Source organism: Callorhinchus milii, unplaced genomic scaffold (assembly GCF_018977255.1).
Source record: "Callorhinchus milii isolate IMCB2004 unplaced genomic scaffold, IMCB_Cmil_1.0 Scaffold5, whole genome shotgun sequence".
Lineage (NCBI taxonomy): Eukaryota > Metazoa > Chordata > Chondrichthyes > Chimaeriformes > Callorhinchidae > Callorhinchus > Callorhinchus milii.
This window is the reverse complement of record NW_024704746.1, coordinates 56,335,063-56,357,133: the sequence shown is the minus strand read 5'-3', so window position 1 is coordinate 56,357,133 and position 22,071 is coordinate 56,335,063. Positions and strand designations below refer to the sequence as shown.

Here is a 22,071-nt window from a genome sequence, read left to right as displayed (position 1 = left end):
AAATTGCATTATAAATTGATGGTGGAAATTAAAAGAATAACTTTATCAATAACCAATAAAGAATTATCTTAAGACAGCACTTCAAAGATGCCAGTTACTCAATGCATCCATTTGTGTAAAATCTACTTTAAAATGTGGATGGGAATAAAGTACAGTTAATAATCAACCACAACATTCCCATTTCTCTCTTGTATCAGATCCAACTATGCAACTTGTAAACTGATAGGTTTACATAGAAGATCAGCAGGCATAGAATCATGTCATATAAGCGTTCTGAGACACTGTCCGACGTGGAGGGCGCTATATAAATCCAAGTTGTTGTTGTTGTAGAATTATTCAGCACAGAAGGAGGCCATTTGGTCCATCGTGTCAATCCTACTTCCCCGCTTTCTCCCCATAGTCTTGAAATTTGTCCTCCCAAAATAATTACCTACTTGTCTCTTAAAAGTTGTTATCAAATCGGCTTCCACCACACTTTCAGGCAATGCATTCTTGATCCGAACAACTCGCTGTGTGAAAAATTTCTCTTCACCTCCCCTCTGTTTCTTTCAACAACTATTTTAAATCGGTGTCCTCGAGTTACCAACCCACCCACCAGTGGAAATAGTTTCTCCTTGTTCAACCTATCAAATCCCCTCATAATTCTGAAAGCCTCTATTAAGTCTTCTCTTAATCTTTGCTGCTCCAAGGAGAATAATCCTAGCTTCTCTAGCCTCTTCTCTAGCCTCTAGTCCCTCATTCCTGGCACCATCATGGTAAATCTCTTTTGCACCCTCTCCAGTACCTTGACATCCCTCCTAAAGTGTGGTTCCCAGAACTGAACATTCATAACTTCCTGACGTTTGTATTCTACGCCCCTATTTATAAAGCCAAGTATCCCGTATGCTTTTTTAACAGAAAGCATCTGTTAAACATCTGTTGCTTATTAGGAAAGAATAAATATAAATGTTGATTACTATGAGGACTGAGTTTTGCATAGTTGGATCTGATAGTCAGATATAAAGAGAAGAGAGAGCAAGAGGATTATGCCCACAAATGGCATTTTGGCATTTGGAATTCTAACTTCAGATTCTGACAACACAGCCTGAACTTTACTATTCAATGGGGGTCACACAGGATATGAAAGTTCTAAAAAGGTCTCATTTTAATTGCTGAGACAACCAAGAAACAAAGCTGAAATTGCTAAATGGCTGGTTACAATGAAGCGAAAGAAGTGGCATTTCATGTGATAATTATTACTGGTGATGTTACCACATTGTGAGAAATTCTCCCCTGTCAATGACTCAGTCCGAAAACAATTCTGGCTTTATCAAAATGGGTTTGGCTAGAAGCCAGACATGGAGCCATTAAGACTGCCTGCTGCAGATCACAGCCTTTCAGTGCTGACACATAACTGGGCAATGCAGATGCCAAGTGTTCTGACAAAGTCCGAGGGTTGTTCACCTGTGGCCAGACGCTGACTGAGAAATCTACAATGAACAGAATTTTTGCCATTGTGATAATATCACATTCCACGTTTTTCACTCCAGAATTACAAATGAGAAGTGAAGCACAAATCATTTCCAGCATGAACTGACTGTTGAAGGGTGTTTTGTAAAAACATCAGTGGTTACAAGGGAGTTTCCTCTCTCCCTACGGAGAAGCGTACAATTCAATATTACCTTTAAAACACAGCCAAGAGTGGAAATTTATTGGAGCAAAATCCCACTTGCCTCTAAGTGAAGCAACTGTGGCAACTATTAAAGTGAACATTCAATGGGAAAATCTAGTATGAGCACATATTGCCAACATTGCTACATATAATACAATGCAGAATATTATCCCCCTTGTGTAAATTGATGCACCTACACGCACCCTAATTAAAACTCTCAATTTTCTTCTTCTAGAATGTTCCGCTGTTATTTTCTTTCTTCTCTAAACCTTTGCCATATCATTCATCATCCTCACCCACACTCCCAGCACAGTTCTATCTTTGTTCTCACATGATTCCAACTATCCTCTCTTCTGAGAAGCTGCTCCAAACATGGGAAGGTGCTCAATGCAAAGCAAGAATGGTGCAGATTTAAATCAGGAGCCATGCCAGCAAAGCCTCGCAGACTCTCCTGAGAATCTAGTGACCATTGCTGAAGTATAAGTCATTGGAAAATTGGCAGCCTAAAAAGCTTAAACCCACAATGATCCATAGCACTTGGAAAACAGTGAAAGTGGAAACCCACTTATTAGTGACAATTTTGCATTGAGAGATAATTTAGCAGATTTGTAGCATACAAGATGTATAAATGTGCAAATTCGAATAGATAATAATTAAGCATCAGATGGTGCCTCGACTATAATGGTTACACAGTATTTCTTTTGCAAAAATAATAAATAGTTTGTTCTTACACGACAATTGCTCAGCTCCTCCGCAGTTAGAATAATTGCTCCACATTTCTTTCCAGGAATTCCCCTGTTCAGTGAAAAATAACAATAATTACACATGTTTAAATACTTATTGAAGGATTAACACAATTTTCACAGTGCTTTTTTNGCTCTTGGGAACACACCAAAGGATGAGTTTGTTTCTCCTGTGCACATTTCCAGCAAATCTCACAGCATCTGTCAGCCTGGCTCAGCTGGCAGCACCTTTGAAGCAGAAAGTTGTGGGTTCAAGCCCACATCGGGTCTTTGAGCTCACAGTGTTGAAGGTGTCATTGTTTAGATGAGACATTAAACCTTCGTTCCTCTGGATTCTGGCCTCCTCCTCAGCTCCACCCTCGGCGGCCATGCCTTCAGCCACTATGCCCCGAGGCTCTGGAATTCCCTTCCTCACTCCCTTCGCCTCGGCCCCTCTCTTCCTACTTTCAGGTCCTTTCAGGTCACCTTCCTCCCCTCCCCTGGCTGGGCCCCGAGATTCATTACTGTGAAGTGCTCTGAGAGGCCATCCGGTGTGGAGGGTGCTATATAAATCCAAGCTGTTGTTGTTATTAACCAACCTCTTCAGGTTGTTAAAGATCCCAAGGCACCACTGAAGAAGGAAGTTTCTCTGGTATCCTACCCAACAATTCCCCATATAAAATTGGTCATTCACTTTGTGGCTATTTGTGAGAACTACTGTGAGAAAATTGGTTGCCACATTCATAGCAGTGCATTGGAGTGTAAGCATAGACTATGTGAGTTTCAAGTTCTGACATGGGCGAGAGTGCTACCAACTCAGCCAGATTGATACACCAACAGATCAACTATTTACGAAGTATTGAAAGTTAAAGCATATAATTAACATGTACATAACAGTGTGTAAAAAACATTCTAACTTGGTCACTCAATCCAGGACTGTTTATGGGACATTGCTGTGTGCAATTGGCTGCCATGCTTCGCCCACAAAATATACAGTTAATTCACTTTACAGTGAAGCTCTTTGAGACGTCTCAAATACAAGATTATTATTATTATTATTAACATTCATATACAGGGTGAGAAAAAAGTCTTATTTTTCAGCTACCCTATTATCTAAAAAAAATCATCGTTTCTTTAAGACATTGTAATGGTATCACAACATTTTGGTCACCCTGTACATACCAGAGGTATAGACAGCGGAATGAAAAACATTTGGTTTTCCTGATGAACCAGGTGAGTGATGAGCACAGCTTAGGGAAAGCGCTTTGCTTTATTTGGAGATGGTCTGACTGGCAGACAGGAGCAGTCACCATAAATTGTATGAGAGAATAAATGTCAGCTCAAATTCTAGCAGCTATTATTAGCACTGCAAAAGTTTATGTTTAAAACATTGTAGAAAATTTCCAAATGCACCACAAAAAGGGGAATGAAATGAAACAATCTCATCAAAATATAAAAAGCTGTCAAACGAAAGGCTGGCAATATGAAATATTATAGATGTGTTACAAGATGATTTAGAGAGCATCATCTGTAATACTCTAATTTAAAGGTTTGAAATTACAGGCTCACTGCCATTCTGACACATGGCAAAACTCCTTAATGTAATTAACACTGACTCAGGAGATCAATCCAGCTTCATACTATACAGTACTATATAATTACCATAATAAGAGCTATAATGGTAGGTACAGAACACATTAATAACTATTCTTAGTAATACATGAAAAAATAAGATGCACTTAATCTATTATTAAGAAACGCAACTCATGTCAGATCCCACAGCCCAAATACAATGGATGTCTATCAAAGTAAAGCAAAAACTTTAACATTCCCATCCAGTCCTTGTCACAAAAAAAACTATTTTAACTACAGAACCCCAAATTTGCTACAAGTGAATTATAATGTTCAACATCAAGGATATCCCCAACACTAAAGAATCAATCACTTTAGATTGAACAACAGCCTCTCCCAACACGGGCTGGGCAAAATTATACTCAGAAACAACTGGTGTGGTTAATGATGCACATAGGGTGTGTTTGCAACTTTAGAAATGACTAATATCAATAGAATTTAAAAAATACATCTATATAGTCCCTTTCATGTTGGGAATGGATCTCAAAGCCCAAACAGGAGGAGTGGAGGGAGGGAAAAAGCATAGTCTTCAGATAAACTTTAAAGATGGGGAGGTGGAGGAAGGGAGAAGTGGGGGGACTCTGGGATGGAGTTCCAGAGTGTAGGGGCAGAATAGTTGAAAGATCGCCCATTAATGAATACCCTGTGAAGTGCTTTGAGACATCTTAAAAGACGTGAGAATGCACTACATCAAATGCAAGGATTATTATTATTTAATGATGGGATGGAACAGTCGGGAGAAGTGAAGCAAAGACTTTCAGGAGGTGCAAGCATGTGCCAACGTCTATATATCTCTCATGCCCAGTTTTGTTGCTTTAATGCTTTGAGCTCCTATTGGGCAGGGCTGAGAGTTCTGCACATGCACAACAAAGCTCTAGTAACATTAAAAAGTAGTCCTTTCAAAAATTTAAAGGACCATTTATAAGCAGAGTTCAAATGCTGTATGCAGTGCATTTTAATTTCAGTGGTGTGAATTGATGCCAATATAATCCTATAATCCTTGCATTTGATATAGCGTCTAATCACGTCTTCTAGAAATCTCAAAATCCTTCACAGAATATACTGTAAAGTGAATTGACTGTACATTTTGTGGATGAAATGCTGCAGCCAATAGCACACAGCAGTGTCCCACAAATAGTTGTGGAAAAAGTGACAAAATTATTTATTTATTTTTTTGAAGGGATTATTACCCCTAGAAAAGTGATCTGTCAAATGACTAAAAATCAGGTTCCTATTTACTGCTAGGTAAACAGAGGCGTGTGGAATAAGGAAAATGCCCAATGTTTCACTTTGCCTGGGAATCAAACCTGAGACCTCTTGCTTTCAAGAGGACTCTGCTACAGGACTCCAATATCAACTCCTCAAGATGGACCCAGGAGCTAGGCTCCAACACTATTTACGTTTGAATCCACTGGACAGCTACATTGTATAATATGCTTCCTGCAAATGACTCATTATGAATAGCAGAGAACAAGGCATCAGTTTCTTAAGTATTCACTTAACCTTTCTTTGCCCTTCTTGATTCTGGATTGTTTAATATCTTTGATATTTACAGCATGAAATATTTTTTGCCAAGTTGCCCTGACTAAGAAGGTACAGTATTTGATAGAAAGTCACATGAAAGGTCCCAAACAGTTGCTTAGAGATATTTTGTTTTACTTAAAAGTTTCCATATAATTGTAAATTTTTTTTTTAGGAAACATATGAGACTGTTGCTGTGGATAAGCATCCACATCCTTAACATCTGGGACCTGGAATTATATCCAGCTCATGCTGATTTGAATGCAATTTCTCACTTTCTCTCTTGCACACAACTGAAGAAACAAGACTTGCTTGAAATAGGTTTGATTATGTTAATACAGCCCCAAATTACTCCAGTTCAACATGAATTGGCATTAAATTAGTAACCTTCAGTCAGAGAGGCCACGGTGTCTATCTTGTGTGGGAAATGGGAAAACATTCACCCAACTGGGATGCTGTACAGGGGTCACCATTTAGGTGTATTGTTGAAGCACTTTAGAGAAAGCTTTACTCGTCACCTCTGAGTGATTTAGAAGTGCTTGATGCTGATATGCAAAAGGTAGAACTGTCTTAAGTTCTCCAACAGGATCTGTGCTGAGCACAACAATTCAGAGAAAAAAATTCCAAGATAAAATGAAGTAACAATACACATTTCAGGAGTTTCATCTATGACCTGCTTGTCAGCCTTCCCAACTACTCCCTCCATAAGCTGTAGATCATCCAAAACACTGCAGCTCGTGTCCTCTCCCGCACTAGGCTCCCTGTCCAGCCACCCCACCATCGAGAGTTGAGCCTTCAGCCCTTCTACCCCCATCTATGGAACTCTATCCCATATTCCCTTCACCTCGCCCCCTCCCTTGCCTCCTTCAAGCCCTGTCTCAAGACCGTCCTCTTTGACCATGCCTTTGGCTTTTTTTCTCTCTTTGACCATGCCTCCTTCCCCCCTCCCTGATCCCAACCCTCAGCTCGGGACTGAAACACTGATTGTTCCAGCATCTTGGGACGTCCTCCCGATGTGAAAGGCACTATACAAATGTAATTGTGTTGCTGTTGTTGAAAGGGGAGGAGATTGAAAATGGAGAGAAAAAGTATCAATGCGATACATTGGAAAGGGGAGGAGTTAGGACAATAGAAAAGGAGAGGGTTCCCTGAACTCGGGGACACTTTTCGCCTTGTGTGTCATCAAGGAGGTACGTGCCTGACCTGAGAGGCTCACCACCAGGTTCAAGATTATTTTTTCTTTGTTAACTAACTTTGGGTAAAACTGCTGGGGTCATAGTTTAGTGTCAGGGTTTTTTTGTTCCTTAATGTTATGACAGTTGTAAGTTACGCATGGGGTTAAGGACCAATTAAATGCCGTTGAGTTTTCAATACAGTGCTTAAGTCTTTGTAAAGGTCAAGAACGAAGGAAGGAAACACAAGTAAGTTATTGCTGAAGTCAGTTGTCTGGAAATGCAAAGGACTCTGATGAATGCATTCCTTTGTTGCACAATAAGGCATTGGGATTCCTGTCATGACATGTATATTCTCATTAGTAGAGTTTCATTCTGAGAGGGAACTTGCACAATACAGAGAAAGAACTGATACAGAGGCACCAAGCACTTTATCGTAATACGGGTATATGATCAGGGGTAGGAACCATTGCATACCTACTGTAAATTAATGTTTTTATAATCAGATGTTTTGGTTTACAGCTGCATACAATTTATTTTGACATAATTTTGCTATACCCAAATGTTTTCTTTGATATTACAAAACAGCACTACACTGAATTCTTTTCATTTAGTAAAAGGACAGTTCCACAGGTCAGCAGTAAGAGCACTGCAAAACCCATCGGCTGCAAAGCAAAATCTCAGGACACTCCACACTGCCAATTATGATCAATTTTCTCCTTTTCAACCTGTGGTGCCATGTTCAATGCTGCACAGAACAGATGAATTGCACTTCTGTGAAAGAGCAAAAAACAATAACACTGCTCCTCCTACACCCATTTCAAGTGCTCTGCCTGACACCAAATAACATAGTATGCACAACTTCCAATTCACTTACCTCCCATCTCAATCCTCCCCAGCTAAAGTTATTGTATAGGAGTGAGCAAATTGTTTCTTTTTCACTTTCTGTATTAAAGTAGCTTTGAACATTGCCTTCCTTGCTAATACAATGCAGCTCCAATAATAACAGTTCATCACTGCTTTTTTTTTAAAAATGTGCTCAAAGTGAGATCTGCTTCATGTCAGTTTAGTAGTAAATGGCCTCAAAATGTAATTTTATAGCCCCTGGGCAAATCCATCAAATTGCAACCATTTGTGGACAGATCTTTGGGGATAGCAGCAGGAGGCTACTCAACATGGTTCCATTAGCACGTTGGAGTCCTGTAACTCAGTGGTGAGAGAGACCTGGGTTTGATTCCTGGCAGGGCAAAACATTGGGCAAGTTTCCTTACTCCACAAGCCTCTATACTAGTAGTAAGTAGGAACCCGGTTGTTAGCTGATTGGTGGATCGCTTTTCTGGGGGTAATAATTAAGAAAATAATAAATTGGTCACTCAATCCACGACTATTTGTGGGACACTGTTGTGTGCAATTGGCTGCCACGTTTCTCCCACAAAATATAGTCAATTCACTTTACAGGATATTCTGTGAAGCACTTTGAGACATTTCAAAGACGTGATAAAGCGCTGTATTAAATGCAAGGATTATTATTATTATTATTACTGCAATAATCATGCACACACCCACCCTGATGCTCTCTGGTTACAGGGAAAGTCTTTGGCCAGACAGAGTGGAGCTTCCTACTCCCTGTGCTTGAGCAGATGGCTTTTGGCATTGCATTCAGCCAATTAATCAAAATGCTCCACTGCATCTACACAACCTCTGTGTTCACACACCAGCAAGGAACAGGTTATGGACTTAACCTTTTATATTCTCAAATCCCAGCCTACTAAAATAAATACTCACTCCTCTTTCCTATCCAAAATTTGCACTGCCCTAAGCAGATATAATAATAAATATTCCTTGCATTTGATGTAGCGTCTTTCATATTAGAATATCTAAAGTGCTTCACAGAATATACTGCAAAATGTAATGACTGTGTAACTTGTAGGAAAATGTAGCAGATAAGTATTCCTCTGCTGGGCAGATCAATCATTTTAAAGATTAATATGTTCCCCTGGCCCCTCAATCTCTTCCAGATGCTGTTTATTTGGGTTCTGGCAATTCTTGGATTTTGACAAATATATTTGCAGTTCCCTCTGAGTTGGTAAGAGACCAACAACACTCCTGGGGCAGCTCCAACTTCCCACTGAAAAGATCCCATCAGCTCCAGGCACTATTCAGCTGAGCAGTTCCAGAGCATCATTGCCTGCGGCAAGGCCTCACACATAAAACTTCTCTGTAGGCATGGAATGTAGTTGCAGACTTGGCAGCTCTCTGTACACTTCCTCTTCATAGGCTTCTTGAAAAGACCAGAAGGACCCTGCAAACACCCCATAGTCCCATCACAGCCATGGGCAACGTAGAGGAAGACCTGCACTGCAGTAAAGGTACCTTTGGGCCCAACAACTCTTTGCAAACTCTCAGAGGCACTTGTTACTAGCAGCTACACGGCACAGCACAAAAGGGATATCAATACAATAGGCAAACAGCTCCACAAGGGCGAGATGTTGGGTACATTCCGCACTGCACAGCAAGATTTCTTCCACTATCACAATTTCTCCTCCATTACCAAATCCAGCAAAAGGTCACCCACACAATACAGTCAATTCACTTTACAATCTATTCTGTGAAGCACTTTGAGACATCTTAACGTTGTGCTAAGGCATTATAAGAAATGCAAGGTTTACTAGTATTATTAAGTTGATCCCACTGTCACTATTCACAATGCAGAGACCACCCCATCCTCCCAACCCTAGCAAAGACATGGATCTTCCCTCAGCTCAGCATTATCCTCCATCACAATGGGGGACATGGAGAGTCTACTCAGCTCTGGGGCGATAGATCTGGGCCACCCACCAACAAGTGAGAACTGGAGAAAGGCTTGGAAGTCATTTTACTCCTCGGTAGCACAAAGATGGGAAATAACCAGATTAAACTTCTATGACAAGTTTACCTGACACACAGAAACTCTGAAGCATGATTTGCAATATATATGGTCCAGTTAGCTTTTAAGAAAGGGGATAAATATATAGCAATAGCTGGACTCAATCTTATACTGATCAAAGCTGTAGCTATTGTGTAGCACCATATAATATAGCATCAAATTGTGTCATCCCAACATGTAAAATCGTGGAGTCCGGTAGCTCAGTGGTTAGAGCACTCGTTTTGCAAGTGAGAGACCTGAGTTCAATTCCAGGCAGAGGGCGAAACCTTGGGCAAGTTTCCTTACTCCACACGCCTAATAATAATCCCTCCAAAACCAAAAAAAACAATAATAAATTGGTCATTTTCAATCTACGACTGTTTGTGGGACATTGCTGTGCGCAATTGGTTGCCGCCTTCGCCCACAAATATACAGTCAAATTCACTTTACAGTGTGTTCTGTGAAGCGCTTTGGGACGTCCTCCCGACGTGAAAAGCGCTATATCAAATGCAAGGATTATTATTATTATTCACAGTGTGGAATTCCAAATCCCAGCTATTTTGCTGTGAGAAGCTCCTGGTGGAAGCCCATGCCTCTCCGCAGCAAGTGAAATCTCTATGAAGCCACTTTCCCACAGCTCCTGGCAACTGCCCAACAGCAGCATTAGCAGCGACTTGAAGGCAGGCCAAATATCCCCACAGTGTTGGACCTAGGAAAAGGTTGTAAAGGTACCAGAAAAGGGTAGTGTATTTGCCATAATGGTAGATACTACCCTCTCTCTCCCCTCCCCCCTGTGTTTACAGGAATGCAATTATGGCACCATGTAATTTTCACTGAGTCACTGATTCCAATCTATATCGAACATGACTCTGGGTTGCTGATTGCACCTTTTAGGTGATTTCAGTCACAGATATGCTTAGATCAGATGATGGAAAGGAAATGGACATTCAAGTTCAGGCACAGGAAGTGCTGAGATTGACATTGTTCATCAACCATGCTTTTGCTAATAGCTACAACTTTAAGTCCACATTATAAATCACCCTGGACTCTTTTTTCTCCTGGTAATCAATAGTTTGTATCAGTCAAACTTGTAGTCCATTTGGCAGTGATACTAATAATACAAACAAGGCCGAGAAATCTGTTATACTCTAGTTTGTAGGGAAAAATATGTTATTCTGTTCTTAAATAAGTAATTAAAGCTTCAGATAGACACCTATTATCCTTATTTGCACAAGTACTGAGCAATTTCCTGTTCAATTCATAAGCAAGGTTAAACATTCCAAAGATTATTTTTGGTCAGCTGGGTCTCTGACACATCAGAAATCCATCACCTTGCTTTAGAGTATCCAAATCAGGCTGAGCATTTGGCATGTGTAGCCACCTACACATGAAAGAATCCCTGTGTCTGGAATGGAATGTGCTATTCTCCCTATTAATAATAAGAATGATAATAATTCTCCCTCGTGGAATACTGGAGTGGATCAGATGCAGGTTAATGAGAGCTAAGGCTTAGGGAGCCTAGAGTTTGCGTTGGAGTACTGCTGGACAGGAGCTCACAGGTATATGGAATATTGGGAAATTTCCCAGGTGGCCCGGGCTCCCGATGCTGATTCAGAGGTGAGAGTGCTACTAACTGAGCCAGGCTGACACAGGCACAAACTGTACTCTGCTATGATGCTGCAGATAAATATAAGATAGGCCCTGTAACTTTTTCTGCTTCATTTTTAATATTTTTGAAATAAATGGTAAAATATTCAACACCTCATAACAGATCCAGGCGGAGAAATTATAGTAACAATCCTTGTATTTGATATAATGCCTTATTACATTACTAAAACATCTCAAAGTGCTTCACAGGATTTACTGTAAAAGGACGGTGACAGGATATTTGTAGGCAAGATTCCAACTAGGTCTAGATTTACCTTATTTGTCAGAACATCCAGAATTTTACAAATTGTTGAATTCAGCTTTGAAACCTGTTTCTGTGGACCCGAAAGAAACTTACAGAAAATTGGCTTCAAAATTCACACTCCGTTTAAGAATTTGCTATATTCTGGATGCTCTGAAATGCTAAGAAAACAGTCTAGAACCAGGTGAAATTTCTCCCCCTCAATATAACAGTTATCAGTTTAAATGTGTTACAACACATCGCTTATTTCCAGCAATTCCAAACTAAAGACTGCTCATGCATGCACAGTTACTGGTTGTGGAATTATGAAAGAGGAGGGAGTTTCTCCCAGTGTCCTGGACAACATTCTTGATTGATCATTCACCTCAAGGCTGTTTGTTCCACACTGCTGGCACAAATGGCTACCATGTCTGTCTACAAACTTACTTACTATACTTAACAATAATTACTTGTAAAGTGCTTTGCAACATTCAACATAAGAACATAAGAACGTAAGAATTAGAAGCAGGAGTAGGCCATTCAGCCCCTCGAGCTGCCCCGCCATTCGATAAGATCATGGCTGATCTTCAGACCTAACTCTAATTACCTGCCCTATCCCCATATCCCCTAATCCTTCTATTTTTAAAAAATCTATCAGTCTCAGCCTTGAAAATGTTCAAGGACTGAGCATCTACAGCCTTTTGGGGTAGTGAATTCCATAAATTCACTACCCTCTGCGTGAAGAAATGTTTCCTCAACTCTGTTCTAAGAGCTGACCCTTAATTTTAAGACTGTGACCCCTGGTTATAGATTCTCCTACCAGGGGAAACAGACCCTCAGTGTCTACTTTATCAGCCCTTTAAGAATCTTATATGTTTCAATAAGATCTTCCCTAATTCTTCTGTACTCTAGAGAATACAGCCCTAGTTTATTCAACCTATCCTCATAGGTCAGTCCCCTCATCCCAGGTACTAACCTAGTGAATCTACGCTGAACGTATATTCTTTATTAAATAAGGAGACCAAAACTGCACACAATACTCTAGGTGCGGTCTCACCAAGGCCCTATACAGTTGCAGCAAGACTTCCCTACTCTTGTACTCTAAACCTTTTGCAATGAACGCTAACATGTTGTTCGCCTTCTTAGTTGCTTGCTGCACCTGCAAACTAACTTTTTGAGACTGGTGTACAAGGACACCCAGATCCCTCAGCACACAAACACTATCTAATCTCTCACCCTCTAGAAAATAATCTGTTTTTCTATTTTTTCTACCTAGGTGAATAACTTCACACTTCCCCACATTAAATTCCATCTGCCACCTACTCGCCCACTCCCCTAGCCTATCTATATCCCGTTGCAATCTTTTTGCATCATCCTCAGAGCTTACTAGTTTAGTGTCATCCGCGAATTTAGATACGTTACATTCAATGTCCTCGTCTAGATCATTGATGTAAATTGTAAATAGCTGAGGCCCAAGCACTGATCTTTGTGGCACCCCACTAGTCACATCCTGCCAATTCGAGAATGACCCATTTATCCCTACTCTCTGTTTTCTACCCGTTAACCACTCTTCAATCCATGCTAATATGTTCCCATTAATCCTGTGGGCCCTAACCTTGTGTAATAGCCTTTTGTGTGGCACTTAAAATCTAAATCTACAACATCTACTGGTTCCCCCCTATCTAACTTGCTAGATACATCTTCAAAAAACTCTGAAAGATTAATTAAGCATGACTTCCCTTTTGTAAAGCCATGTTGACTCTGCCTAATCTTGTTATGCTCTTCCAGGAATCCCATAACGACATCTTTATTTAAGGACTCAAGAATTTTCCCTACCACTGATGTCAGACTAACTGGTCTATAGTTCCCCATCTTTTCTCTCCCACCTTTCTTAAATAGTAGTGTTACGTTTGCAATCTTCCAATCAATGGGAACCGTTCCAGAATCCAGAGAATTTTGGAAGATCAAAGACAAGCCATCCACTATCTCAGTAGCCACCTCTTTTAAAACCCTAGGATGTAGGCCATCAGGTCGAGGAGATTTGTCAGTTTTAAGACCTGATAATTTACCTAAAACGATTTCTTTACTAATATTAATTCCTCCAAGTTGCTCGCTAACATTTTCTTCTTGGTTCCCCTCTATTCTTGGTAGGTTTTCAGTGTCTTCTAAGGTGAATTACTTGTTTAATGACTCTGCTGTGTCTTCGTCTCCTACTATAATTCCCCCCGTCTCTGCCTGTAGTGGAACCACATTTACCTTTGACAGTCTCTTCCTCTTTATATATTTATAAAAACTCTTGCAGTCTGCCTTTATGTTCTTCGCTAGTTTGCCCTCATATTCCATTTTCTCCCTCTTAATCCCCTTTTTAGTTCTCCTTTGTTGATCCCTAAAGTTCTCCAAATCTTCAGGTTTAATAATAATAATAATCCTTGCATTTGATATCGCGCTTTTCACGTCAGGAGGACGTCCCAAAGTGCTTCACAGAACACACTGTAAAGTGAATTGACTGTATATTTGTGGGCAAACACGGCAGCCAATTGCGCACAGCAATGTCCCACAAACAGTCGTAGATTGAAAATGACCAATTTATTATTGTTTTTGGTTTTGGAGGGATTATTATTAGGTGTGTGGAGTAAGGAAACTTGCCCAAGGTTTCGCCCTCTGCCTGGAATTGAACGCAGGTCTCTCGCTTGCAACGCGAATGCTCTGAATGAACTGAGCTACAGGACTCCACATGAGTTTACTACTCATCTTAGCTGTTTTGTAGGCTTCTTCCTTTAACTTTATACTTTCCCTAACTGCTCTAGTTAGCCACGGTTGGGCCACCTTTCCCGTGGCATTCTTATTCCTCAAAGGAATACGTGCTCGCTGGGAATTTTGCACTATCTCCTTAAACATCTGCCATTGCTGGTCTACTGTCAAATCCTTCAGTCTAATTTCACAGTTTATTTTGGCTAACTCCTCTCTCATACCAGCAAAATTAGCTCTACTTAAATTTAAAACTTTTGCTTCAGACTTAACTATTTCTCTCTCTAACTTAATGCTAAATCTTTCCTCTCTACTGTTTTTATCCCATTCTTTATTAGCAGGGCCATCTCCAGTCCTCGTTTACCACATTGCCTATCTTTCCTATACACCACGTATCCTGGAATATTTAGCTCCCACCCTTGATCTCCCTGTAACCATGTCTCGGTGATGGCTACTAGATCATACCCGTTTGTTTCTATTTGTGCATTTAACTCATCTATCTTGTTTCGAATGCTTCGTGCATTCAGATATAGCACCTTTAATTCTGACTTCAGGCTATTAGTCCTATTCACCAGTACCCTATCCCTGGGCTTCCTTTCCCCGCTTGACACCCTTTGCTCATCTCCCTGGTTAATCTGCTCTCCCACTTTCGTCGGTCCTAATTTTAATTGTAACGTGTGATTGAATTTCCCCCTCCCCCCCCCCCACCCTCAGTAGTTTAAAGCCCTGACTACCTCCCTATTTATTCGTGTTGCCAGGACATTTGTCCTAGCCCTGTTTAGGTGGAGTCCATTCCTTTGGAATAGCTCCTGTCTCCCCCAATACTGGTGCCAGTGGCCTAGAAAGGGAAACCCCTGCCCTCCGCACCATTCTTTTATCCAGGTATTCAGCTCTTTAATTTTTTTTTGCCTGTACCAATTTGCCCCTGGCTCAGGTAATAATAGATAGGGCACTCTAAAAATACAAGGTATTTATGTAGAGAGATTGTGGCAATCAATGATTGTTTTACCTAAATGGTAGAATATTGGCAAAGAAGGCAGCAGTGTTTAAATTGATGATACCAGCTCCTTCTGGATAGTTTTGAGAATTATTCAGGAATCTGTCACTCAACAGTGTCACTTGCATAAAACAGGTCATTTCAAGGAGATGCGCTCACAAGGCTGAGATTTCACACAGCTGCACTTAAAAATGTTCTCCACCTTTCCATTTTTAATGTCGGTAAAGAGCCAACAGCACAGTTTGCTTTTCACTTACATTAAAATTTTACTGGCGTTCATACACTGGTGAGTAGAGATCTCTGCAGGCAAGGAATTTTGCACTGCCTGAGTGCAGGGCTGTGCGGAGTCGTCTTTCTGACTTTGTACCATCTCTCTAAGGTTGATGACAGACACAAATCAGTACCTGCACTATAAAGACACAGTGTGAGAGAGACAAAAGACTGTAGGGCAGTCGATGACCTGGAGCCATGGTTGGTAGCAACCCTGCTTGATCAAGCCATACATGCATTGGTAGCTTTTAGAATTTCCTTCTCTTTAACCATTTAAAAGGTCAATCACAGCACGCAATCGATAAGTTGTTGCCGGAGTGAACATTTTTTTAAAAAGAAATTCCTATTACTCTGATGTTATTTAACAGGAGTGTACAATAGAAACAGGAAAAAAAAGTGCACAAACATAGCTAAGCACACAACATATATCTTCTCGTATATTTATAGAAATGAAATTTTGACCTTTGAAGATGCATTTTCCGTATCTAAGTAAGTAAACAGGTGATCCCTGAAAAGGCCTGTAAAATATTTGTGCTTGGATAACATTGCCTTCAGCCTCAAACCACTGTGGAATTTCCACAGGAAAAGATGCACATCTTAGCTATGTGAACCAATAATTTTCAACAGGTAATTGATGGAGGTTACAGCCTCAACAACAACAACAAGAAGATTTCATTTATAGAGCGCTTTTCACGTCGGGAGGACGTCCCAAGGCGCTGGACAGTTGGGTCAGGACCTGAGCAGGGGGGAAATGGTCAGGGTGAGGGGAGGGAAGGGAGGGAGCGAGGAGGGGGTAGAGAGTCGAGAGGGGAGCTGAAGACACGGTCAAAGAGAAAGGTCTTGAGACCGGCCTTGAAGGAGGAAAGGGAGGAAGCAAGGCGAAGGCACTGCGGGATGGAGTTCCAGAGCCGAGGGGCTGAGAGGCTGAAGGCCCGGCCACCAATGGTAGGGCGGTTGGGGCGGGGGATGTGGAGCAGACCGGAGCCAGAGGAATGGACGATACGGGCAGTAGGGGGATAGTAGGTCAGAGAGGTAGGAGGTAGGAGGTAGGCAGGAGGTAGGTAGGAGGGAGCAAGGCCGTGAATGGCCTTGTAGGTGAGGATGAGGATCTTGAATTCGATTCTCTGGGGGATGGGAAGCCAGTGGAGGCGATCGAGGGTAGGAGTGATGTAGTCGCGAAGACTGGTGCTTAAGAACACCAAGATGGCTAGCACATCACTAGCATGTCACAAGTTGTCCTGTAAAGGTCCTCCCACCACACTGAAGGCAGATGTCTGCCAGATGAGGAAACACTGAGGTTTGGGGCGACAGCTTCTGGAAGGAGTTACCTGGACCCCGAGTTCGTGAACACACGTTCGTCCATCCAAAACCTGCAGTCCACCTTGATTGGCTTCAGAGGCAAGCAGCTGCTGCTTAAACTCCTCAACTCTAATTGGTGGAACCATCGCTCAGTGGAAAGGGATGTGTGACCAAGCTGCGGACAGGAAGGTGGGGGCAATGCTTTCACACATTTCATGCTGGTTTCCCACTGGTTTCCCACCAACCATCCACCTATTGAGGGTCAAATCCCTGGCGGATGGGGGAGGGTGGAGGGTGGTGGCGGCAGGAGGTAAGCTGAGTCTCCCTGGAACTGAACTGGCTCCAAGGTGACATGTTTGGCAACAGAATGTCGGAATCAAACCAGCCCTCAGTAGTGAGGTTCTTGGATCAGGTGGGTCTGCAGTTTTCCAGGGCACTGCTGATGGCAGCACAGACAGCATGGGTCATCGGCAGGATTTGGAAGGGCAGACCAGTCACTAGGGGCAGGAAATTCTCCCACTCGGCTCTTGTTAACCCTGCAAGCCCAAGCCCTAACAGATAATAATAAATAATAATAATCCTTGCATTTGATATATCGTCTTATCTTTATTTTGCGGGGAAATTTGGATATACAGTGTTTTTATGCACACTATGTACAGGCAGCGTCACTAACAACATGAGGGATCTTTAACATCAATCTGGAGGTAAAATAAGAAAAGTAAAATAAACATCAATATTAGTCATTAAAAATGTTTTAAAAATTGTGTTTATATCATACCTTTCATGTCTAACAATAAAAAAAATGAAAACTGCCAACCCTAACCTGTATGAAACAGAATCAATATAATTCATTAAATATAACCAATACGTTCTCTAAGACCCGACACCCATACTAATTATGTGCTAAATGGTCTTGTACAGTTAAATACAATTACTGCCTATGCCCCAACCAAACGAAAATACACAGTTTTCAGAATACTAAATGATGTAAACTAATCTTGCTGGGGGATTCTGTGGGAGGCAATAACAATACTGTATTTCCAAATATCCACAGCAAGTTTCCTCCAAAAATTAAAAACGATTTATCCTTAAACACTGGACAAATATTGCAAACAAAATAACATTCTTCATTTACCAGCATAAGTATGAGTTGAGCAATGACAACTGCATTTCATCCACTAAATGAAAAATACCAGGATAATTAATAGTAAATGATCCTTACTTTTGTTATAACTTCTTTCACATCAAGAGTTATTGATATTACTGTGCGCAATTGGCTGCCACGTTTCACCCACAAAATATACAGTAAATTCACTTTTCAGTATATTCTGTGAAGTGCTTTGAGTCATCACGAAGATGTGATAAGGCGCTGTATCAAATGCAAGGATTATTATTATTATTGTTAAGCGGAAGTGTCACAGTATTTCACAGGATATATGGTTAAGTGACATGGCTGTGTATTCTGTGGGTGAAAGGATATCAACATAACACGTTTTAATCATACCGCGTAACAACACATGGAGCAGAAAACCAGGACACTCCGCCTATAAAGTGTACACTGTCTACTAAGAAGGAAAATGCATCTTCAATAAGCTACGGTTCTTTTCTTATAAATTTATGAGCTGATCTATGTTGCATGTCCAGACAGGGCGAAACATTAGGCAAGTTTCCTTACTCAATATGCCTCTGTTTACCGAGCAATAAGCAGGAATCTGGTTGTTAGTCAACTGGCGGATTGCTTTTCTGCTTTTCCCTTAAAAAAAAACTAAAATAATAATTTGGTCACTCAGTCCAAGACTGTTTGTGGGTCACTGCTGTGTGCAAATGGCTGCTGCGTTTTATGCACAAAGTATACAGTCAGTTCAGTTTACAGTATATTCTGAAGCGCTTTGAGATGCCTCAAAGACATGATAAGGCGCTATTACAAATGCAAATTGTTTTTATTATTTATCATCTTTGAAGAAAAATGTCTGTCTAAATTCCTCCCGATGCCTGATGATAATTTAATGGAAGTATTTATACCGACTTGTTCATGCATAGAAATTACATTCCATTGTTCAAAAAATAACTGGAGACCTTTATGTGTGCCACAGGTAAAGTAAGCATACTTATCTTCTGTCCCTTTTTATGAAATATATATTTTTAAAGTTCTTCAACACGGCATTTTCTGCTTTGACTGGAGTCTGTTCTATAAATATTCTTTTAATCTTTACACTTGCTTGAGGTCAACTCATTTGCACTTATGCTCTTTAGTCCTGCAATTATTGCATAAATGCATTTCTAAATTGAGTTAACCATGCTTTTTAGCATGTTAACACTATCAACCTCTAAATCATACTCTCTCCCCGGAGAATAAATTAATTCTGTTAGCCTAATCTGGTAGATTAATAATCTGAGTTCCAGAACCTGGACACTCATTTTTTAATCCTTTTGTGCAGATGAAGTGAAAGCAAATGGAAATCAAAACCTTCAATTTGCATATTATTGGGGGGAATTCCACCTGGATTTGTGGCATTTTAGAGCAGACAGCTTTAATTTTTAATCAAATTTTCTGTAAATTATATTAAAAAAACACATCCTCACAGTTGATATTGAATAATTTGCCAAATTCTGGACACTATAAAAGTTACAGAATTAATCTGGACCCAGGTGGAATTTCTCCCTGTATATTCGGTTTGTCATTCCTCAACCCAACATCAAAAACAAAAAAATCACACTCATATATCGCTTTTCACAGAAGGAGAATCTCTCAAAGCACTTTAGAAGCTGTGAGAAAAAAAGAAGTAGGGGAGTCTTTAAACACGTTTTGAAAGCAGAGAGGGAAGGGATGAGGGAGATAGATTTCAAATTAAGAGTTCAAGAGGTCAGTGGCCAAGCAGCTGTGTGTGTGTGTGTGGGGGGGGGGGGGGGGGGGGGGAGTAGGTAAAAGAATAATCAAGACATCTCAAAACACTTCACAATATATTCTGTAAAGTGAATTCACTATATTTTGTGGGGGAAACGTGGCAGCCATTTGCGCACAGCAGTGTTCCACAAACAGTCGTGGATTGAGTGACCACATATTTTTGGGGGGCTTAACTATTTCCAACCTAGTTATACTGCAGTAATCATATGCAATAATGGAGTCAATATGCAATGCTGCAAGCTATAGTTATTGTAATCTGGTTTGCAAATATTGGAAATCTGGAATAAAAACGGACAACACTGGAAATGGCAATCTGGGGAATCAGTTTCTGAAAGAAGGAAAACAAAGGACACAAACAAATCTCTGCCCCTCTCTAAGAAATCCCCTCTAACCTTGTATCCACAGGACCCCCTACCCGACATAAGGCATGTCAATGTTAAAAATGAATGTTGACCTAAAAGATCCGAAAAAAATACCATCTTCTTCCTGAACATTGCTTTAAACTTTGTTGGAGCAAAATAGGTCAAGAATATAAGAGGGAAAGGGAGTTGAAGTGATGAACCACAGGCAGCTCATTCCTTGAGTGCTGAGTCCTCACTCAATACTTTGTAGTTTCTTTATCTACTTTTATTTTTCTATAATTCTATATCATTCTATATCATTTATTAATGCATTTATAATAATGAATAATAATCCTTGCATTTGATATCACATTATCAAGATGTCTCAAAGCGCTTCACATGATATACTGGAAAGCAATATGACTGTATTTTGTGGGCAAATTCAGCAAATTCAGCCAATTTGAGCAAAACAATGTCCCGCAGCAAGTGACCAATTTTATCCAATGGGTTCTTGGCCATCAAGACAAACTCACTGGTTGAAGCTCTTTTTTCTGATGATGTGTGAATCAAAGATAGAAGGAAGAAAAGGCTGATTTGGTTTTGATTAGGAAGAAGAAACAGGCTGCTGGGCATCTGTGGATGAGGACTAGGGGGGAAAAACTTAGATGACAACTCATGAGTACTGTAATTATTGTAGTGGACAATTCCAACCTCCAGTTTTGCTATTAGTGACAGAATGAGTAGGAGTAATACTGATCGCTAGGCAGTACACCGAGAGAAACTCCTTCTCTTTTGAAAAGTGCCATGAGATCTTTAGTGTCCGCCTAAACAGGTAGATGGAAGATCGGTTTAACATTGTGTCTGCAGGATCTCTGACAATTCAGTACTCCGCCAGCATTGCACTGGATTGATTTGTACTATGCATTTGCAGTATACACATTTTTGCATCAGCCTTTAAAATTCTTCCTGAAGAAGACAAAAATACAGACATCAAGTGCTAAGTATATGGGAGGGAGAGGGGGGGGGGTTGGGTGAGAAACTTTGGCGCGTCGGGTGAGAAACTTTGGTGCGTCAGCTTGGCTCAGTTGTTAACCTCTGAGTCAGAAGGTTTGGGGTCAAACCCCACAACACGACTTTGAGCTGACAGTCTTAGCTGACATTCCACTACTATGCTGGAAGATGTGCAAATTGGCTGTGGGTTTGCCTACAAATACAAAGTCACTACACAGCAAACAATCTTGTGAGGGGCTTTGAGACAACTCGATGACCTGATAAGGGTTAATGGGAGCTGAGTGGGAGGAATTCCTGCCTCAGTGACTAGTCTGCCCTTCCAAGTCCTGCCGATAAGCCTGAGGTGTCATCGGCAGTGCCCTGGAATACTGCAGACCCACCTGGTTCAGGAAATGGACTATTGAGATACCCACAGAGGGCTGGCTCAATTCCACCATTCCATTGCCAAACATGACACCTTGGAGACAATTCAGCTCCAAGGATACCCCTCTTACCTCATCCCCAAGAAACATAGTCACTAGATGGTCGTTTGACCTTCGACAATTGCGGGTTTGAGCCTCACTAGGTGGATAGTAGGTACCAAGAACTCCTTGCAAGCTTCCTGGTGAGCAATACCCTTCAGCATGAAATGCATGAGAGCATTGCCATCAACTTCCTATCCACAGCTTGTGCGCATGTTGAGCGATGGTTCCACCAGTTGGAGGTACGGAGTTTAAGCAAGATTGATTCCAGGCGTTGGATGTACGAATGTGTGTTCATGAACTTGGACATGCTTATCATAGAATTATAGAATTATACAGCACAGAAGGAGGCCAATCGGCCCATCATGTCTGAGCCGGCTATTTTAATAGAACTATCCAATCCCACACCCCCACGTTTTCCCCATAGCCCTGCCAACTTGTCCTCCCCAAATAATTATCTACTTCCCTCTTAAAAATTGTTATCGAATCAGCTTGTATAACCCTTTCAGGCAATGCATTCCAGATCCGAACAGATCGCTGTGTGAAAA

General features: G+C 40.9%; 1 protein-coding gene across 7 annotated transcripts in view; it reads right to left on the bottom strand.

Moving 5' to 3' along the window:
- Positions 1 to 22,071, bottom strand: part of LOC103188281 (copine-8) — a 203,712-nt gene that overhangs the window by 74,087 nt on the left and 107,554 nt on the right. For all 7 annotated transcript variants that reach the window (XM_042335739.1, XM_042335740.1, XM_007908223.2 and 4 more), the window contains one exon: positions 2,383 to 2,446. In XM_042335739.1, the coding sequence (XP_042191673.1) occupies positions 2,383 to 2,446 (64 nt within the window). The remainder of the gene's footprint in view (positions 1 to 2,382; positions 2,447 to 22,071) is intronic.